We start from the raw sequence: 17,499 nt of genomic DNA, 5'->3' as shown, positions 1-17,499 counted from the left end.
CACGTATATCGTCATGTGCTTCCTACAGGTTACAGCATTGAATGGAGCTTGGCAATTCCTGTGAAGTGAAACCGTTACCGCGTTACCAAACAATTGCGAACACGTTTGTCTTCGTTATATTATACCGGTAATCCAGTTATTGTGATAGAATATACAATTTATAACCGACGACATTACGGCAGAGCGTCCATCTTAGAGTAGTCTAATTATGGGTTCCAGTTCATTGTTCAACTGTTTGAGCCCGTGACCGAGTCATCAGGCCGTGAGATCAAAGACTTTGAGATCGACGATCGTAACATTTTACAGTAATGTAAGTTATTTTCATTCAGTTTTCCATGACGTTAATAGTTGAATATACTGCTAATTAATATAGGAATTCATATGGCTGGTCAAGCAAAAGGATATACAATTTTAGGGATTTTTCCGTATCAAGACCGTATAGCCGTAGAAATTCTAGTGTACCCCACCATCACAAATGCACTCGTGCAAATGCACAAATTGATTTTGGCTTGAATTTGTGGTCAACACAATTGCTGAGTTATTGTCACTAGTCTAAGCTGTTTTGTAGTTGTGATGATGGGAGTTGGTTGTATACTTTTGTAAGCTATACATTGGAAAGGCAACTCGAGTCCTCCAAACGCGACAGATTTTACACAGTGAAACACGAGCTGTGACATAGTTATTGGCGTTTCATGACTGTAAAATCGGTTCTGCCTCGCGTGGATAGTTCTCTTCACGCAATTAATTGTGGTAAAGGTACCTGGTAGCCTACCTTTATTCCCCGATGCATCCCAAGACCCATTCCTGTTCATTTAAAACCAGTGATTTAAAATCAAATCAATGTGTATTATAAATTTATAATAGTAGGGCCTATACCAAAAGAATTGTGATAGAATGCTTATTTTTGTGTGATTCCTTTCAAACTTGTACATTCCATTGAGAATTTGTGGAATTCATGCATTCGATGCCCACTACATTACTGTAATAAAATTGAAGAAAAGAGTAGTTGAGTTTTCACAAATATATTTTAAATTCTATACTTATAGCCTATCGATCAGAATTTCCAAATTGCCGTAATCATAGCACCAATACATCTGATCAATCTGAGTTGGATTCAAGTTGAATTATTCGACTTATGTTCTCTATAGAAATATATGAATAAGCTATCGTTTTGCTTTCACATTGCTAAATTGAATGGGCATTGTTTTTTCTCAGCTAAGTAGTGGCACGCTTGTCATGGCTGACGCGTTAGTATTAATTTTGCAATTCACCAACGAAAAGTCATGCACGGCTCGAGCAGATCTAAATAACTGGCGTAGAAACCGATTGGTCAGCGATGATCTCTCCCACTATGATGTTATCAAAGTCACTGACATCTCCTCAAAGACATTCTACTTTGGACTTGACTGCACTTCGCTGAACTTCAATCAATCGAACAAGATCCAAATCAACGGATTATTTGCCTCGAAATTGGGACTGAAGAACAACGGTAATGTTTCGGTCAACCTTCTGAATGGCGTGCCTCAGTGTCTGAAAGCTTGGATCGAACCAGTCACTGTTGACGATTGGGAAATATTAGACATCCATTCTCAAAGCATCGAGCGAAGCTTACTGGATCAGATAAGGGTACTTTGGCCCGGGCAAGTATTCCCGCTGTGGGTAAAAAACGGTGTTTGTATATATCTAAGAACTGTCGCAATAGATCCTAGGTCCTACTGCGGCCTTTTGATGCCTTTGACAGAGCTCTTTGTAGAACCAAAAGTTGATCGGGAGTTGATGAAAACCTCTATGAATTATTCTGAAAGCCTTCCCCCGCCATCAAATAAGGTAGCTGCCGAGCTACCCACTGTTACCGACACGTCAGTAAGCAGAGATCTAAATAAAGCTAACACTGTTCAAAGCGTTCACCCCAGTACCAGCGAGGATCAATCGGAACCAGCTGTTTCACTGGGCCAAAGATTGTTGAAAATTTGGTTATTACGTCGGATAGTGTCGATCGTGAAATACGTATGGAATTTACTTTTTCGGAGATTGCTACCCAACATTTTAGGAAATTTTGCGTTTCTTCAAGTTACATCGTCTGATCAGTCGTGTACTCCGTCGCTTAGTCCAGAAGTGTTGTCGCGAATTGCTGATTTTCCTGCGGAATTACCGCTTGTTTTTCGAGTCGAAGACACTAAGCATACAGTGAGGTGCGATTCGATCCTCGAGAAATATCACCAAGCCGGATATGCCATGTTGAATTATTCAAACTGCGTCGAGGATGATGAAAAAAATAGTTACAAAATATTTTTGGTGAGCATATCGAAACTGCCGGCTGTAGGATCTCAAATTGAAAATAATACAGAGAAAGATGCTTCGGCAATTGATGATAATGAGACCGCTGTGGTTAGGCTTTTTGTCCAGTCGATTAGCAAATTTGCGATGTTCCTACGCAGTAATCGGGAGAACGACGCATTGAACGTCTTGGCGAAATCGTTGGAATTATCGCCTGTACTACGGATGCAGCACAAAATCGGAGTTACCTCAAAGGTACAGCTTCGGAGGGTGTTGGAATTACCAAAACCTGTCGCAAACAACGTGAAAAGTATTGTACTGCAACCGTTACATGAACTCGGTTTCGACGTGGCGGATTGCGACTTCAAAACGTCATTCGAAAACTGGATAGGCATCGTTACCGACATTCACAATCCGTTACCAATTACTCGCGGCACAATATTAGCGTTGCCGGTAAAAAGATTTTTAATCGACTCGCGGGATGGTGATGAAAATAATTCCGAAATTTATGTCCGGATCGATAAAATACTCGACCATGACGGAAACTCCCTGTCGGGTTATTATCTTCTCTCTCATGTCGACATGTCAACCATGGAGATTGTATTTGTGCCAGCCCCCATTTCCGACGCAGTTTGTCTCGATGACGTTGATCCTAAGATTCCGACGGAAAGCGTTCACGGACTGATACCTTGTCAGAAAGAGAAGTTGTCAGAATGTACCCGTCACTGTGAACTCGTATTCCGTACCAAGCCTATAACCCACAAACTCCAAAGTGAAACTTCCCACCCTGGGTTTGTCCGAGTCATCGGGCCGTCTGGTATCGGGAAGAGTTACTTTTCGCGCGTGCTGCTTAGAAGTCTTGCAGTAACTCCGGAAAATCCAGTGTACGTTCGCTGGATGTCCTGTTCAAATCTCAAAGGCAAAAAACCTGAGACTGTAAAAAAGACATTGCAAGGTATCGTGCGAGAGCTTGAATGGAGACAGCCATCGGCGTTACTGTTAGATGATTTTGATCATTTAGTGCCTGCCACTACTAGAGATGGAGAAGCATCGCAGAACGCGACTTACGCATCTCGGTTGGCTGTTATTTTCAAGGAAATCTTTTCGAGGTTATCACGAGGTTCTAGCAATCAAGCACAAAAAATCGTGGTCGTGGTAACTACCGTTTCTGAGCAATCGGTGCACCCCGCGCTGTTGCCGGCGGAAGGTTGTTACTTGTTTTCGAAAACGTGCGAGCTCACGCTGCCCGGTAAGGCACAGCGGGCGGCATACTTGAAGGCGGTTTTGTTGAAAGAGATATCTAACGATTTGAGGGTGGAGTTTGAAAAAGTCGCGGATATCACGGAAGGTTACGCGCCGAAAGATTACAGTCAGCTTGCGAAAAGGGCGGCGGTGTTTTGCGGTCAGCGGTCGGTCGCGGGTAAAACGGTGCCTTTGAAGACGTCGGATTTATTGAAAGCTACAAATGGGTTTATTCCGATTTCTCTGCAAGACGCTAAACTCCATAAAACGGTCGAGTTGAGCTGGGACGACATAGGAGGCTTGGATAACGTGAGGAAGCAACTTGTGCAGAAGTTGGTGTGGCCGATGAAGTATTCGCAGCTTTACGTAAGCGCGGGTATGCAGTTGCGTTCTGGGATTTTACTGTACGGCCCGCCGGGATGTGGGAAAACATTGATCGCTGGTATCGTGGCTAACGAGTGTAAGCTGAATTTTATATCGGTCAAGGGTCCTGAGCTTTTAAACAAGTATATCGGCGCTAGCGAGGCCGCGGTTAGGAAGTTGTTCGCTCGCGCCCAGGCGGCTGCGCCTTGCCTGCTGTTTTTGACGAGTTTGACTCCATAGCGCAGAAACGCGGTCACGACAACACGGGCGTTACCGACCGCGTCGTCAACCAGTTCTTGACCCATCTAGACGGCGTCGAACCACTATCTGGGGTTTACGTGCTGGCGGCCACCAGCCGCCCGGATTTGATTGACCCCGCGATTCTACGGCCCGGCAGGTTAGACACGCATCTGCATTTGCCGATGCCCGATTTGGGGGAACGCCAACGAATCTTGGAGTGTTTGATGCGGAAAGTGTCGCTGGCCGATGACGTCGACACGCGCGCGATCGCCGAGAAGTGCCAGCATTTTACTGGCGCTGATCTACGCGCGTTAGTGTACGACGCACAGTTAAAAGCGCACCACGGCGATTCAATGCCCGAAAGGCGTGTGGTGGCGCTGGACCATTCGACTGAAGTTCTTTCGAATGATATACGACCCGATAGTCTTGAGGCTTCGTATGACCCGGAGACTTTTGATTCCGAGAGCATTACCAAATATGAGACCGCTTTGCTAGAACCCACAAGTAATTTCGGATTTAGCCTTGAGAGCACGAGCTCTGCTACTGCGCTTGGCAAGGAACGGCTGGGTCAGACGCATGCAATGGCAAACCCGGAACCTGATATGGTGTTCACTCAGGGACCTGCTACCGCATCTGACGAGCTCGGACCATATCAGGCACATAGTATGATGAAATCTTACGACGCGTCGCTCGACTCCACCGCCAAGTCTGTGTGGAGCCCTAACTCGGCCGTACTTGAGTCAGATCTCAAGACCTGGCCCATTCAATCCAAGCATTCGTCACCCGTAGCGTTACACGCTCCCCATGCCGATTTGATATACTTTCCAACTATTGCTTCGAAGGACAGCAAAGGCACTGAGATAACGGACAAAGTCCTCGACGCCTTGGAGAATATACGAAGCGGTCCAGTGTTTTTGTACGAGTCCCGTCCGGAGAAAGCGGGGCACAGGAAGATATGGGTCGGGTCCCGTCATTTTGAGGCTGTTCTCGAGACCGCCACGCCTTCTGTGTCTGCGGCCGAGCGCGATCGATACGACGCGATTTGCAGGGAGTTTGTCGGGAAGGGGAAATTAGATAAGGGAAGGACCGGGAGCGCGCGCGGCGCGCAGAAAAAGACTACTATGGCTTGAGGATTTGAATCTTTTGCTTGCGTCGCTTGTTGAAGTTATGACATGGTGTATGTTGGTGCTGACATTTGTGCGTACTTTTGAGCTCTGGCGATGGGACTAAATCATTTCGGGGAGAAAAAACAGGTATTCGTCGTCCTGACCGGCGGGACTGTCCAGTGTTCAACAGAGCACGCCGTGGTCTTCTCGCACTGTTTTCGTGTAGAAAACACATTTCAAACCGTGAATCGGTAGAGCTGGGTACAGCGTTTGGGTATTTGAATCTAGTATTAATTCTAATGAGTCGAGTGTTCTATACAAATCGAATTGCGAGAGGTGATTTTTTTCGAATGCTAAAATTACAGTGTCGATACTATTTCCCACTGTGGAAGGCGAATCACATGAAATGTGTAGTAGAAAGGCGCACCCGTTAGTACATATGCGTGAGCTCATGGTCGAAAATAATCTGGAAAGGGAGCAAGTAGTGGCATTGTACTCTTTGTGTTCACCTAGAAGGTACATATTTCAAAATTCCACATCGTCCATACTGCGTTTACTGCTCAAGTATTCATTTCAAAATCCTGGAAAGGCAAATACCTAATTGTTCTGTCAAGAAACGGCGGTAGTAATACACAGCTCAACAGTGATCAGTTGAACTTCCGAAATCTTATATTAATATGTTCGTAACGTTCAGTTCAGTGTGCCCGTACATTTCGTCAGCTGCCGTTTTCCTTATCCATCTCGCTTCCCAGATTTGACACAGGTCATCGTATAATCGCTTACCGTGGACTCGCTCTTTTTTTGCAATAACTTATTTAAATATGTCTGCAGTCCGTCTGTTTGTTACGTGCCAATGTCTGAGGTCCTTGTAATATGATGTCTTAGTTGGCATAAGTGTTGAGCATGTAAAAAAAAGTTTTCTTCAAAAACACTGTGGCCAGTTTGCTGTTTACTGCAGAACTCCTTAGTCTCTGTTTTGATCACACTGACAAAAGATGGGTCACCAACAAGACCATTGAGCATCGAATAGAAAGAAATCTGTTGGGTAACAGGGAAAGTCATTGGCCAATGTTGCTCCACTAGTATCCCAATGTTCAAAATCCAAGATTTTCAAGCAGTGCATGAATGCCTTTTTCAATGTCCTAACCTATGAATTAACAAAAAGTTGTTTCAATCTATCACGACAGCGTATCAATGTCATGATTAGGAAATGATTACGCATGTGTCGTATCAATCAACTCGACTTTGACAGTAACTTTACACTGATTTATCAGTCGTTGCTATTACTACATTTTGTTGAGTGTTTGTTCGTTCATACCGGATCTGATGTTGTAATCAATGCTGAAATGTAAAATAATTCCTACAATTAAAATCAGTTATCATCACTTGGGATAAGCTCATTCGTAAGTACAATTCGCGCCTATTAGTGTTGCTACATCTAGATAAAGCTGTTGCTATTTTCCCAAATGTAAACACGCGACTTTACTGATACGTGCTCCACTGTCTCTTTGCAGTACTACATATTCATTCGCAATCATTTCTTTTTCTTGATCATAATCGCTTGAATCAATTTTGTTACCGATGCCCGTGCAATGCACTGTGATGACCTCTTTAATTTTTGCCGACACATCATAAATTGAGCAATTCTCTCGATTGATTTTATTCTTTGCCGCAGCTTTTTTTATATAGTAGCTGTATTGTAGTATCTGACGGGAAACATGGCTGGCATTGGTCGCGCACTCTCCAACAATTTACACAAGGTCCCTCTTTATCAAGGTATGATGAGATTGTGATCTATGTGTTCTCTTTTGTATTTTTTAGAGTATTTGGTTGTATTAAGGTCCTAGTCATAAACAAACATGGTAGGCCTATGTCTACCTATATTTACTAAGCATATCACAGGATGACTAGGATCTGTAGAGAGAGATAGCATGGTTATCTAATGCATGGTATTGGTATAGGTGTGTTGTTTTGTGACAACACGACAACGGTGAAAAAACAATAGGAACAATATGCGAATGCATTCAGAATAAGGGATAAGCAGAGTACTCTCTCAGAGAGAAGAGTTTTTAAAATGGGGTAGAGGGTTCTCGTATTCTACCCCTGTCCACCCCATTGGTTTTTCGATACGGCATCACGACTGGCAAAAGGTGGGAAACCACCACTAGAAAGTGAAGACGTTAAATTATGCAAAAAATATAACGTGACATTTCAATTGAGACGAAAAATACTGAGATATGTTATATTTCAGTGTCTTCACGTTGCCTAAGCGTGACAAGCCAGCTAGATGCGGCTGCAAAGACTAAGAAGACGTTACCACGGAAGGAAGTTCCCAATATCGTGCTCGTCGAAGGGGTGAGGACCCCTTTCTTGATGTCGGGAACCGAGTAAGTCCGCTCTACTGTGATGTTTATTGCAATTTTTCCTATTTGAATTGCAAGTTATTGCAATTTTACTCTTTGAACAGGTATCAAAACTTGATGCCTCACGATCTGGCACGGGAAGCGTTAAAAGGCTTGTTGAAACGAACGGGGATGTCTACATCGGAAGTGGACTATATTATATTCGGAACTGTGATCCAGGTAAAGAGATACGTTCGCAATGTTTTTAGCCGGGGATTTGTTCTTGCAGTGGCAGTTATCTGGAAGGGCAAGCCGAGTGATTGAAATTTATTAATTCGAATTCAAAATTAACCGTTTGATATGTGACGGGGCATCACTGATTCGACAATTATGTTTGACGCAGCACTGTTGATTGCAAATAGGTTTCCATTTTGCTGCAGCAAAGCACTCGAATATATATTTCACAGGCACTGGTGCTGAATCTCATGTCATATATTGGGATGGGCACATTTGGGTACGGGCACATACAAGTGTAGTATTGATTGCAATAATATGAGTAGAGTACTAAGATTATTTTTTTTTTGTGTACGTGAAATTATACACCCCTTTTAACAAAGAGCTGTTTTATCGGCTGGAATTAACGTATCGCAACAATCATTTCATCCCGCCATTGCAGCCTCAAAACTTGAATTGGCTTTATCGCGGCATCTAAGCATAGAGACTATGCCTGCTTACGGAGATGAGACATTTTTGAGTTGCGATCGACTTGGTGCATTATGTCATAGTGTATACCTTGGTTATAGTTACGGTATCAAGTATGAAAACATTTATGGGCATTTACTGTCCATATTTTCTTTGCGGTCATATGTAAGGTACGAATTTAAACTCTGCAATTTGTTCTTACTGTGCACTGTATCATTATTAGTGGTTCTCGAGCACCCGACTCTAAGATTAATTGTTGACTCTGAACTAATCTGTCAGGTAGGCCTACTAAATTTTGCCAAGCGTTATAAGATGAGTGACCGAAAATCAGTATTTCCCATGCAACATCCAGAGCAATCCCTAAGCCTTGATGGTTTGCAGCCAACTCCATTCTAAACGCAATTCATTCCGTGCTTTACAGGAAGCAAAAACTCCAAATATTGCCAGGGAAGCGGCCCTGGGTGCGGGCTTCTCGGAACGTATCCCGTCCCATACCGTTTCGCAAGCCTGCATTTCGTCCAACCAGTCCATCTCCACAGGTGCGGTATACCGTCGTACATTTGAAAACTTGCAAGTGATGAAATTTGTGTTGTCCCAGCTGCCAGCCTGATTATGAGCGGGCAGTGTCAAGCCGTTATTGCCGGCGGCGTGGATTTCATGTCGGATGTCCCGATCAGATTCAACCGGACCATGAGGAAACTCATGCTGGATTTGAACAAGGTTCGTGTCGATGTGGACCAGGGGCGTCAAGCGCAACTTGCGTCGTTGGCCGTATTCAAACCTTCATATTGCTTGCGGGCTGAACTATTCGCACAGTCATACAGTCGGCAACACCTATGAACGCACTTGCTGTTTGCTCTCTTGATGGAATATTTAATGAAAGTATTTCTTACAAAAAATCTCAAATTTATTAGAAATGTGCTGGATAATACAAACTTGTAATCTACTCTGAATTGTTTCACGGGCCGGATGAAATTGTCTGGTGGGCCGAATGTTTGACGCCTCCGACGCAGACCAACGGTTCCCAAACTTTTTTGGTTCGTCACCCCTTTATGAAAGAGATGTAATATTCTTTTTCGCCTGCACCATCGAGATGCTTTGATGACAGAGTTGCGATACGGCTGTGAGGTCACCTTGGTCCACCTCTACACCAGATTTGTATCAGCTTTGGCTCATCCTAAAATACAGATTACACAAATGAGACAAAATGTTTTCGCTGTGATTTATCATTACCGTCCTCTGCCCGCCAACGTATGTTGTCATATAAATTTTATCTCTTACATGATGTTTCATCGCTGACGAGCTCACTAACTCACTCAAATTCAATCTGTTTTCTCTGTCCAGGCAAAGACCGCCGGAAAAAGACTGGGTCTCGCCAGCAAAGTTCTGATGAGTCCCGCCCGGTATTTAGCGCCTGAGGTATTACTACCGAAAGTTTGTCGCCCGAAGTCGTGGTCTGACACTGTCTATTCTTGCCTTAGCTTCCCGCCATTGCTGAATTTTCGACAAACGAGGTCATGGGCCATTCCGCGGACCGACTGGCAGCTGCTTTCGGGATTTCCAGGCAGGCGCAAGACGAGTACGCGTACAGGTCGCATTCGCTCGCGAAAAAGGCGACTGAAGAGGGGAAATTGCAGGATGTGCTGGAAGTTAAAGTGCCAGGTGAACAATGATGGTTATGAGCAGAGGTGGTCAGTAACGAAGTACTTCTACTTTTTGAAGTACTTGAAGTAGATTTTTCCGACTCACACTACTTTTTAAGTACCGTAGTTATGATTTTAGATTACTTCTACTTCTACTTGACAGTTTTCAGTTTTTTAGGCAAAAATATGCGTACAATACCTACTTACTTACTTACTTGCGAACCACCACTCCTACTTCTACTTGAGTAGAAGTTCTGGCTTTACTTCTACTTCTACTTGAGTAGCGACGGTGACTACTTTGACCACCTCTGGTTATGAGTTGATTCCGAGTTTCGGATTTGGTTTTATTCGATTGCGAATGCTTTTGTAAGATTCGTGTTTGTATTAATGTCGTGACTTGGACTCAAAACTAGAGCTGTGCAAAATTAACCCGACTGGAACGGCCGGCCTCGAGTCCAAATTTCAATGCATTTAGAAAAATGTTCATAAAATCCGAACCACGAGACTTGAACCGACACCCAATATATCGCTGTAATCGTGAAACAGCCACCTAACCAACTGAGCTACTCTCAAAGCGAGAGAGAAATAGGTGATGCCCCTATACCAAGAAGTGTTCTCAACTTTTTGAAAATAAAAGAGAATTTGCTTCTTGAATTTGCGACTACGTCATACATAGACGTGCTCGGGATAGAATCATCGCCTGACTGATTTCACAGCAATATCAGGATTCCAAAATGACCTGAGTGAGGTTCTTACGATAATACAATCGACTGTAACGACCGCTGATATACCGATGGCTACAGTTGGCTATAGCGCGATTGATGCCAGGCGTCTCGCATTCAGTGCACATACACGCGCCGCGTGTTATTGTAGTATTGACGACGCTCATTCAATGATTCAATTCACAGTGCCGGACGCCGATGTATGTAATCGCTTCGTACGAGTTACTAAGTACTAGATAGTGCTTTATCGAAACACACCTTGCTCTTGTACAACAAGTAGAAATGAATATATATTGGTTGGATTGACAGGTAGTCATATCTGCAATATAAAATGCAGTGTTTCACTGCTATTTTACTGGGCATTTGAAGAAAGATTAGGTCATACGGGGCCTACGATAACTTATCGTAGGCCCCGGGTCATATTATGCAAGCCTTTCATCCACAATGGTGATGTAGACAATCGCTTTGAGACAAGGGCTGTCTATTGAACCAATAGGCATCCTGATAACCCAGCTATCACGACATGCGCATCGCAGCAATCAGTTTCGAAGTGCACAACTCGACCGCCGACTCTACATACCTATTTATTCGCTAATTTGACAATGGACATTGAACATTCAACCATATTTAGGTTTTGTTCTCTACCATGGGCCAGATCTGAAACATTTTCACCAGAAGTGAAGCCATTTACGGACATAAATTTTCTGTCATATCGATTGCGCTTTGGAGATCTTGTAGCTCGCTGAACTGAATACCATCATGTTGGTAATGCTGTATTAGTATGAAAAGCAGCAATCGATATGCGTAATCTGCAACAGCGAATCTTCGCTAATCACAACAGCAAATATATTACCGCGTGTTATTGTTTGGGTGATAACATAGTATCGCGGACGTTGAAATGATTCATTTCACAACGCCGGTATATGTAATCGCTCGTCCATCCTTTGTACGAGTTCGTGCCATGTGTTGAAACTAACATTGCTGTTGTACAACACGCACATCGCAGCAATCAGTTTCGAAGTGCGTTCGTGACCGCAGACTCTACATACCTCGATCCGCTAAATTGAAAATCGACATTCAACCATATTTTTGTAAAGTAATTTATTGCGTGGCGCAATATATGCCATTGGCTTTGCTGGTCGTCAAATTTTCATGAATGACCTGCGCGTTGTGGACGGAAAACTCGAGCAGACACGAAAATACCTTTCAATACCAGAATCGCGACCGGAGCTTTGATGTGCCGGTGCATTTCGTTTTATTCGCTAGGCTACTACGGGAAAGACGTGAAACATTTTCACCAGAAGTGCAGCCATTTACGGACATAAATTTCCTGTCATATCAATAGCGGAGATCTTGTAGCTCGCTGAACAACATCATGGCAGTATTGGTGTATTAGTATGAAAAGCAAAAATATTCAATATGCGTAATCTTCAACAGCAACAGAAAATACATTGCTAAAACCCGCGCATGTTATTTCGTAAAATATTTTTACTTCCAGTTCAAATAATCTTCTGTGCGACTAATTATTGATTATAAGTATTCCAATAGATGGGCAATGGGCATAACCAACGCATGTTAGGAGAAAAGATCTGCAGATGAATTTGATGTCTCGGCGATGCGCTGATTTAGGTCACGGGCGCTGGTTTATCTCACGCGCGCACATTCACGCGAACGCCGTGGCGAATTGTATTTTGCGCAAAACGTTTTTATGTATTCAATCTGCATTTTGAACAGGCTATTCGATAGTATACGATGATATTTATGGCTCGACGTATGCGTATTGATAATAGCTATCCATCTGTAATAGTTGTAATTGTCTACGACCAGAACAACCCAGGAAATTTTGGATTAAGTAAAGCGTGTTCGTGAAAATACGCTCAGTTATCATTAATGAGTGTGCCGTTTCGATCGGGTTAACAGAAATCCCTGCCCAGTGCTACTTATTACGCGTTCAAATGAAAGTTACTTTATAGGATTAATTAATATCGATTTTATCTGGTTTTTGTCGATCGAATGCGGATAGCACTGCGTATCCCGCTTTGTCTCAATTGCTGTATCTTCGGTTTACAGGCGTCGCCAATCCAGTGAAAGTGGACAACGGTATCCGGCCCACCCCGCTCGAAAAAATGGCTAAATTGAAAGCCGCCTTCGTCAAGCCGCACGGAACGATCACAGCGGCCAATTCGTCGTTTTTAGTAAGTCTATTTCGATTGTTACGTTGACTGTGAAATAACTTTGCAATAAGTATCACACATATTGAATATCTTTTCCTTTTTGACAGTGGCTCCCAGACTTTTGCAGCTTGTGGCACACTAGAAATGTTATAAAACACTCGTGTCACATTTACAACCTTACAAATTATTATTTTCATGTGTTAATGCGAGCATATACAACTGAAACGAGGAAATGTGACCGCGTTTCTTTTTCAATTCCGAACATTCTCTTTCGTTTACAGCTTTTAGTTTCAGTTGCAACTGAAAAGCCATGTTCACATAGCCATGAATACGTAACTGTGCCCTGCAATCCAAATTAATGTTCCACAGAAGATGAGCTGAATTGTGATATACAGCACTTGGTGTTTTGGGTAGCTCAGGCTTATGAGTTATATTAGGGATAGTGTTAGGGTAGGTTAGGGTTAGGATTAGATGCCATCAAGTTGTGAATTCGCTGGTAGCTCTGGAAATAGCTGATTGCGTTGGAGTTATTACTTTTCTATAGTTGTTTACCATTGCTGTTTTAAATTCGCAGTCTGACGGAGCCAGTGCGGTGCTCATTATGGAGGAAAACAAGGCAAAAGAGATGGGGTACAAGCCCAAGGCTTACCTCAGGTATGGAATACGCCTACCCTCATTGTCATAAACAGAGCATGACGTTAACAATGCGAATATCTTCACAGAGATTTCACATACGTATCGCAAGATCCAAAGGATCAGCTGCTGTTGGGCCCAGCCTACGCCACGCCGAAAGTCTTGGAAAAGGCTGGCTTGAAAATGTCGGACGTTGACGTTTTCGAATATCACGAAGCTTTCGCGGTAGGTTTTTTCCTGCGATTCCTCTGTGCCCGCGGGCCCGTTGAATTTTTCGCGTTACTCTTCGCAGGGTCAGATTCTGGCTAACCTGGCCGCCATGGAGTCCGAGTATTTCGCCAAGAATTACATGGACAGGACAACAAAGGTGGGTGGAAATTTTCGTCCCGATAACGAAGTACTGGTACTTTTTGGGGCTACTTGAGTAAACTCTGTCTACTTGAGTGAATCTGGTCTTAGATTTCTTTTGCTTCTTTTTTGGTTTTTGAAGCAAAATGGATTAGTCACTTGGGAAAAATAGATTGATTTACTTCTTGAGATTACTCGAGAATTTTTCAAACCTTCGTGTTTTATTTCTATTTGAAATAGTTTTTTCATGGCTTGTAACTCACTGCCTGTCCTTGACTTCAGCATCAGATCACTCGGGCACTTGATTTTACCGAGCCTGAGTAATGATATGTGCCACACTTGATTTTTCGTGGCCCAAGTCTGTACGTTAACATGCAGGTCGGCGCCCCATCGATGGAAAAATTCAACCTGTGGGGAGGATCGCTGTCGATCGGACACCCGTTTGGCGCGACCGGATGCAGACTCCTGACCACGGCCGCGAACAGGTTAAAGGCCGAGGACGGGCAGTTCGCGCTTTTGGCGGCCTGCGCGGCGGGCGGGCTTGTGAGTATCGGGCGGCTGAGAGTGGTTCTCGTTGTTTTAGCTTTTTATTGCTCTGGTACGGTAGCCGGGTGGATTTACTATTTTAAAATCCAAATCCGGAATTCACTCCATGTCCTAGTCTGAAATAGGCCTCGGTGGGCACAATGATTCTGGTACTCGAATCTGAATAGAATGGTAATTTTAAATATTCAAGTCTAGTAGTCAGAGACGATTTTTTAAAAATTTTACGATCCTTGCCACTAAGAGAAAAATCCATACCAAAGGGAATAACATTTTCGATACTATTTTCCATTGTGTAAGCCATGGAACCTCTATTGGTCACAATATACCGTACGAACAGGAAGTGCAAATCTACGTATGTTATGAACCACGCACAGCATCGTCACTATCTGCACTGAAATAAATATCTTTGCTGTGATGCGGTGTTAGTATTATATTTCTGTGTGATCGCATAAAAGGTACATATTCGAACTTGCCACGTCATTCATGTTGTCATGGCGTACAGAGGTTGTGGAAAATTTGAAGTTTAATGTAAAGTCCGGCTCCGGAAAAAATCCAAATTCCACCGTAATCGGGTCAAAATACTGAATTCAATTTTTTTCTAAAGTCCAAACCCAATACCGCAATATCAAAGCTGGAAATTGTAGAACGCCTCTCGGCTACAGTACAAAAAAGTATTAGCATGCTGCATTTTGGCGTTCAGGCTATAGTTAGGGTAAGGGTTCAGTTTTGGGTTTGGTTCAGGGTTTGGGATTCAGTAAGGGTTTATTTTGGGGGTTATGGGTGCGATTAAGGTTTGACTTTTGGTTACAAAGCTAGATGCTAAGTGTTCTCACATACTCAACGGTCAGGCACCCCTTGCCAGACCTACGTGTGTACCGTCTGTATTCGGGGCTTGTGCCGAACCGTATGTGGGAAATAATATGTACTGTACAGTACATTAGGGCTCTTCAAAACTGACTTTTTTTCTTGAATCGTACTGGCTACTTAATAAAATTGTTAGGTTACCTAATTTAAGCCTACACACAAAATTTGGTTCAATTCCAGCCAGTAACCGCTTTGCTACAGAAGAAAGTTTCTATTTATTATATAAAAATAAATACCGGTAAGCAGTAATAAAAAATTTGAAAATTTTCTGTTCACCCCATGAAAGTGTTAGGCTATCTATAGAAACGATGCTCACCAAATTTGGTGCAATTCCAACCAGTTGAAACGGAGTTATTGCCGTCGAAAAATTTTGATTTGAGTAAAATAGTATTTACGGTGAGCACAACTATAATAAATAAACAAATAATCGGTCACCGTAAATACTATTTTATTCAAATTGAAATTTTTCGACGGCACCGATTATTTGTTTATTTATTATAGTTGTGCTCACCGTAAATACTATTTTATTCAAATCAAAATTTTTCGACGGCAATAACTCCGCTTCCACTGGCTGGAATTGAACCAAATTTTGTGTGTAGGCTTAAATTAGGTAGCCTAACAAGTTAATCAAGTAGCCAGTACGATTTGAGAAAAAAAAGTCATTTTTGAAGAGCCCTACTTGAACATGGACATCGCAGATTCAATGGGGTTTAAGTAACGTTCATCACTTTGTACTGTTCTAAGCGAAGGCTGCGGCAGCAAAGAGCATTTTACGCCGGAGGATGTACTTATCATTTCATCCTATCACTGTAAATAGAGTTATATTGGTTCGGACTATGACGCACCTGTCTGAAATTTAATCTTCCCTATTCTTTCAGGGCCACGCCATGGTGGTGGAGAGGCATCCCGACTACTGAACGATTGCGTGCGCTGGTTTCATCTTTTTTTACTTGTAAAATGTCTTTAAACCTAGAATAATTCCGTGGGTATACAATAAAACGAAAGTAAAAGAGCCAGAATCTCGTGTATGGTGTCTACGTTATTTGAGCGATTGCAGCGCCTTGACAAGCGCAAGTCGCGGCAGCGCTATCTATGTGGTTGTCGACTTGAATGTTTATGTGTTTTAGTGTCAGTCAGTCAGTCTTTTATTGAACTTGCTATCGTTTCAAAAACACGATATTGCTGTATGATGAAGAGATGGGATTGTTGAAACAACTTGGAGTAGTCTTATTAGAGCCTGGCCGACTATCGGGTTCGTCGATAATATCGAGTCATCATCACACTTTGAAAGAAATCTCGGTATCATTCGAAGTAAAAAATGTGCTCATTTTTGTGACGTCGCAGTATGTTAGTGTAAGGGAGTCGAATAACTATATCTGCGACTGTTGGATAGGGAATTACTATTTCAGTTACAGGTGTCCAGATGCAGGCTTTCAAGTTCTCGTTCTATCATGTACTAAATCATGTCTAAGCATAGCAATTGCTATAAAGCTGTTCAAATAAATTAGGCTTACCATATTTTGGAAATCTAAAAAGAGGACACTCAAAAACCGGTGAATTTTTCCCACATTGCCAGGTGGAAGACTAAAAAAAGGTCTTCTTTTCGCTCAGAGCTAAAATCACCGTTTTTCACTCCGAAATACCCGCCGGAGCGTCACTTCTGTGCTAATTTGCGGCATATCGCTCGCAATTTGCTCTAAATCTGACCTAAATTTTCAAAAAAGAGGACAAAAGGGCGTCCTCCGAGAACACTTTCAAAAAAGTCAGAAAAGAGGACAAATCCTCTTAAAAGAGGACGTTTGGTAAGCCTAAAATAAATGATCTAAATCAGGGGTGGGCAAACTACGGCCCGCGGGCCGCATGCGGCCCGCAACACCGTTCTGTGCGGCCCGCGAGAGTCTAAAAAACTTAATAAAAATAATGATAAAATGCGTACTAAAAATCGAACTATTTGCAGGGATTCGATGTAACCTTTTCTTAGTATATTTCATCATGATAATTCTGAGGCAGTGGTACTCAAAATGGGCGGCGCGCCCCCCAGGGGGCGTGAAAGCGTGTGAAAGGTTGTCGCGAAGCTGAGCTTAACTGAAATTTTTTTCGCGCATTGCGCGATTTCCATCCGATTCATAATTATTGCTCTGTATTTAGTCTGAATGTCATGTTTCAAAATCTCTCAACCATAGTCGTTGCCTTCTATGCCAATAAACTATCCGTTAGGCTCGCTAGCATCCTGGTTGCTTTTTGTGATATGACGATAAGGAGGGCGCGAAATCTTTCACCATCATAAGCGGCGTGTC

General features: G+C 42.9%; 3 protein-coding genes across 3 annotated transcripts in view; all 3 read left to right on the top strand.

Moving 5' to 3' along the window:
• The first annotated feature begins 255 nt into the window (after positions 1 to 255).
• Positions 256 to 6,903, top strand: LOC145448339 (peroxisomal ATPase PEX1-like). The gene is given in 2 exon segments (XM_080326720.1): positions 256 to 4,096; positions 4,099 to 6,903. Coding segments are annotated over 2 exon segments (4,056 nt in total). The 5' UTR covers positions 256 to 1,194; the 3' UTR covers positions 5,253 to 6,903.
• LOC145448345 (trifunctional enzyme subunit beta, mitochondrial-like) lies at positions 6,849 to 16,221 on the top strand. Its single transcript, XM_080326729.1, has 13 exons — positions 6,849 to 7,004; positions 7,480 to 7,615; positions 7,696 to 7,810; positions 8,694 to 8,811; positions 8,871 to 8,992; positions 9,617 to 9,691; positions 9,754 to 9,934; positions 12,708 to 12,832; positions 13,386 to 13,465; positions 13,534 to 13,669; positions 13,737 to 13,811; positions 14,171 to 14,335; positions 16,081 to 16,221. Exons 1-13 carry the CDS (start codon positions 6,947 to 6,949, stop codon positions 16,117 to 16,119), a joined length of 1,425 nt encoding a protein of 474 aa, XP_080182855.1. The 5' UTR covers positions 6,849 to 6,946; the 3' UTR covers positions 16,120 to 16,221.
• The window catches only part of LOC145448347 (neurocalcin homolog), a 65,314-nt gene continuing 54,858 nt past the window's right edge, over positions 7,044 to 17,499 (top strand). Inside the window, exon 1 of the mRNA XM_080326731.1 lies at positions 7,044 to 7,068. The gene's annotated coding sequence lies outside the window, so the exon portion shown is untranslated. The remainder of the gene's footprint in view (positions 7,069 to 17,499) is intronic.

This window comes from Botryllus schlosseri, chromosome 10 (genome assembly GCF_051294905.1).
Source record: "Botryllus schlosseri isolate E-star chromosome 10, Bs_hap1, whole genome shotgun sequence".
Lineage (NCBI taxonomy): Eukaryota > Metazoa > Chordata > Ascidiacea > Stolidobranchia > Styelidae > Botryllus > Botryllus schlosseri.
This window is presented reverse-complemented; position numbering and strand designations above follow the sequence as displayed.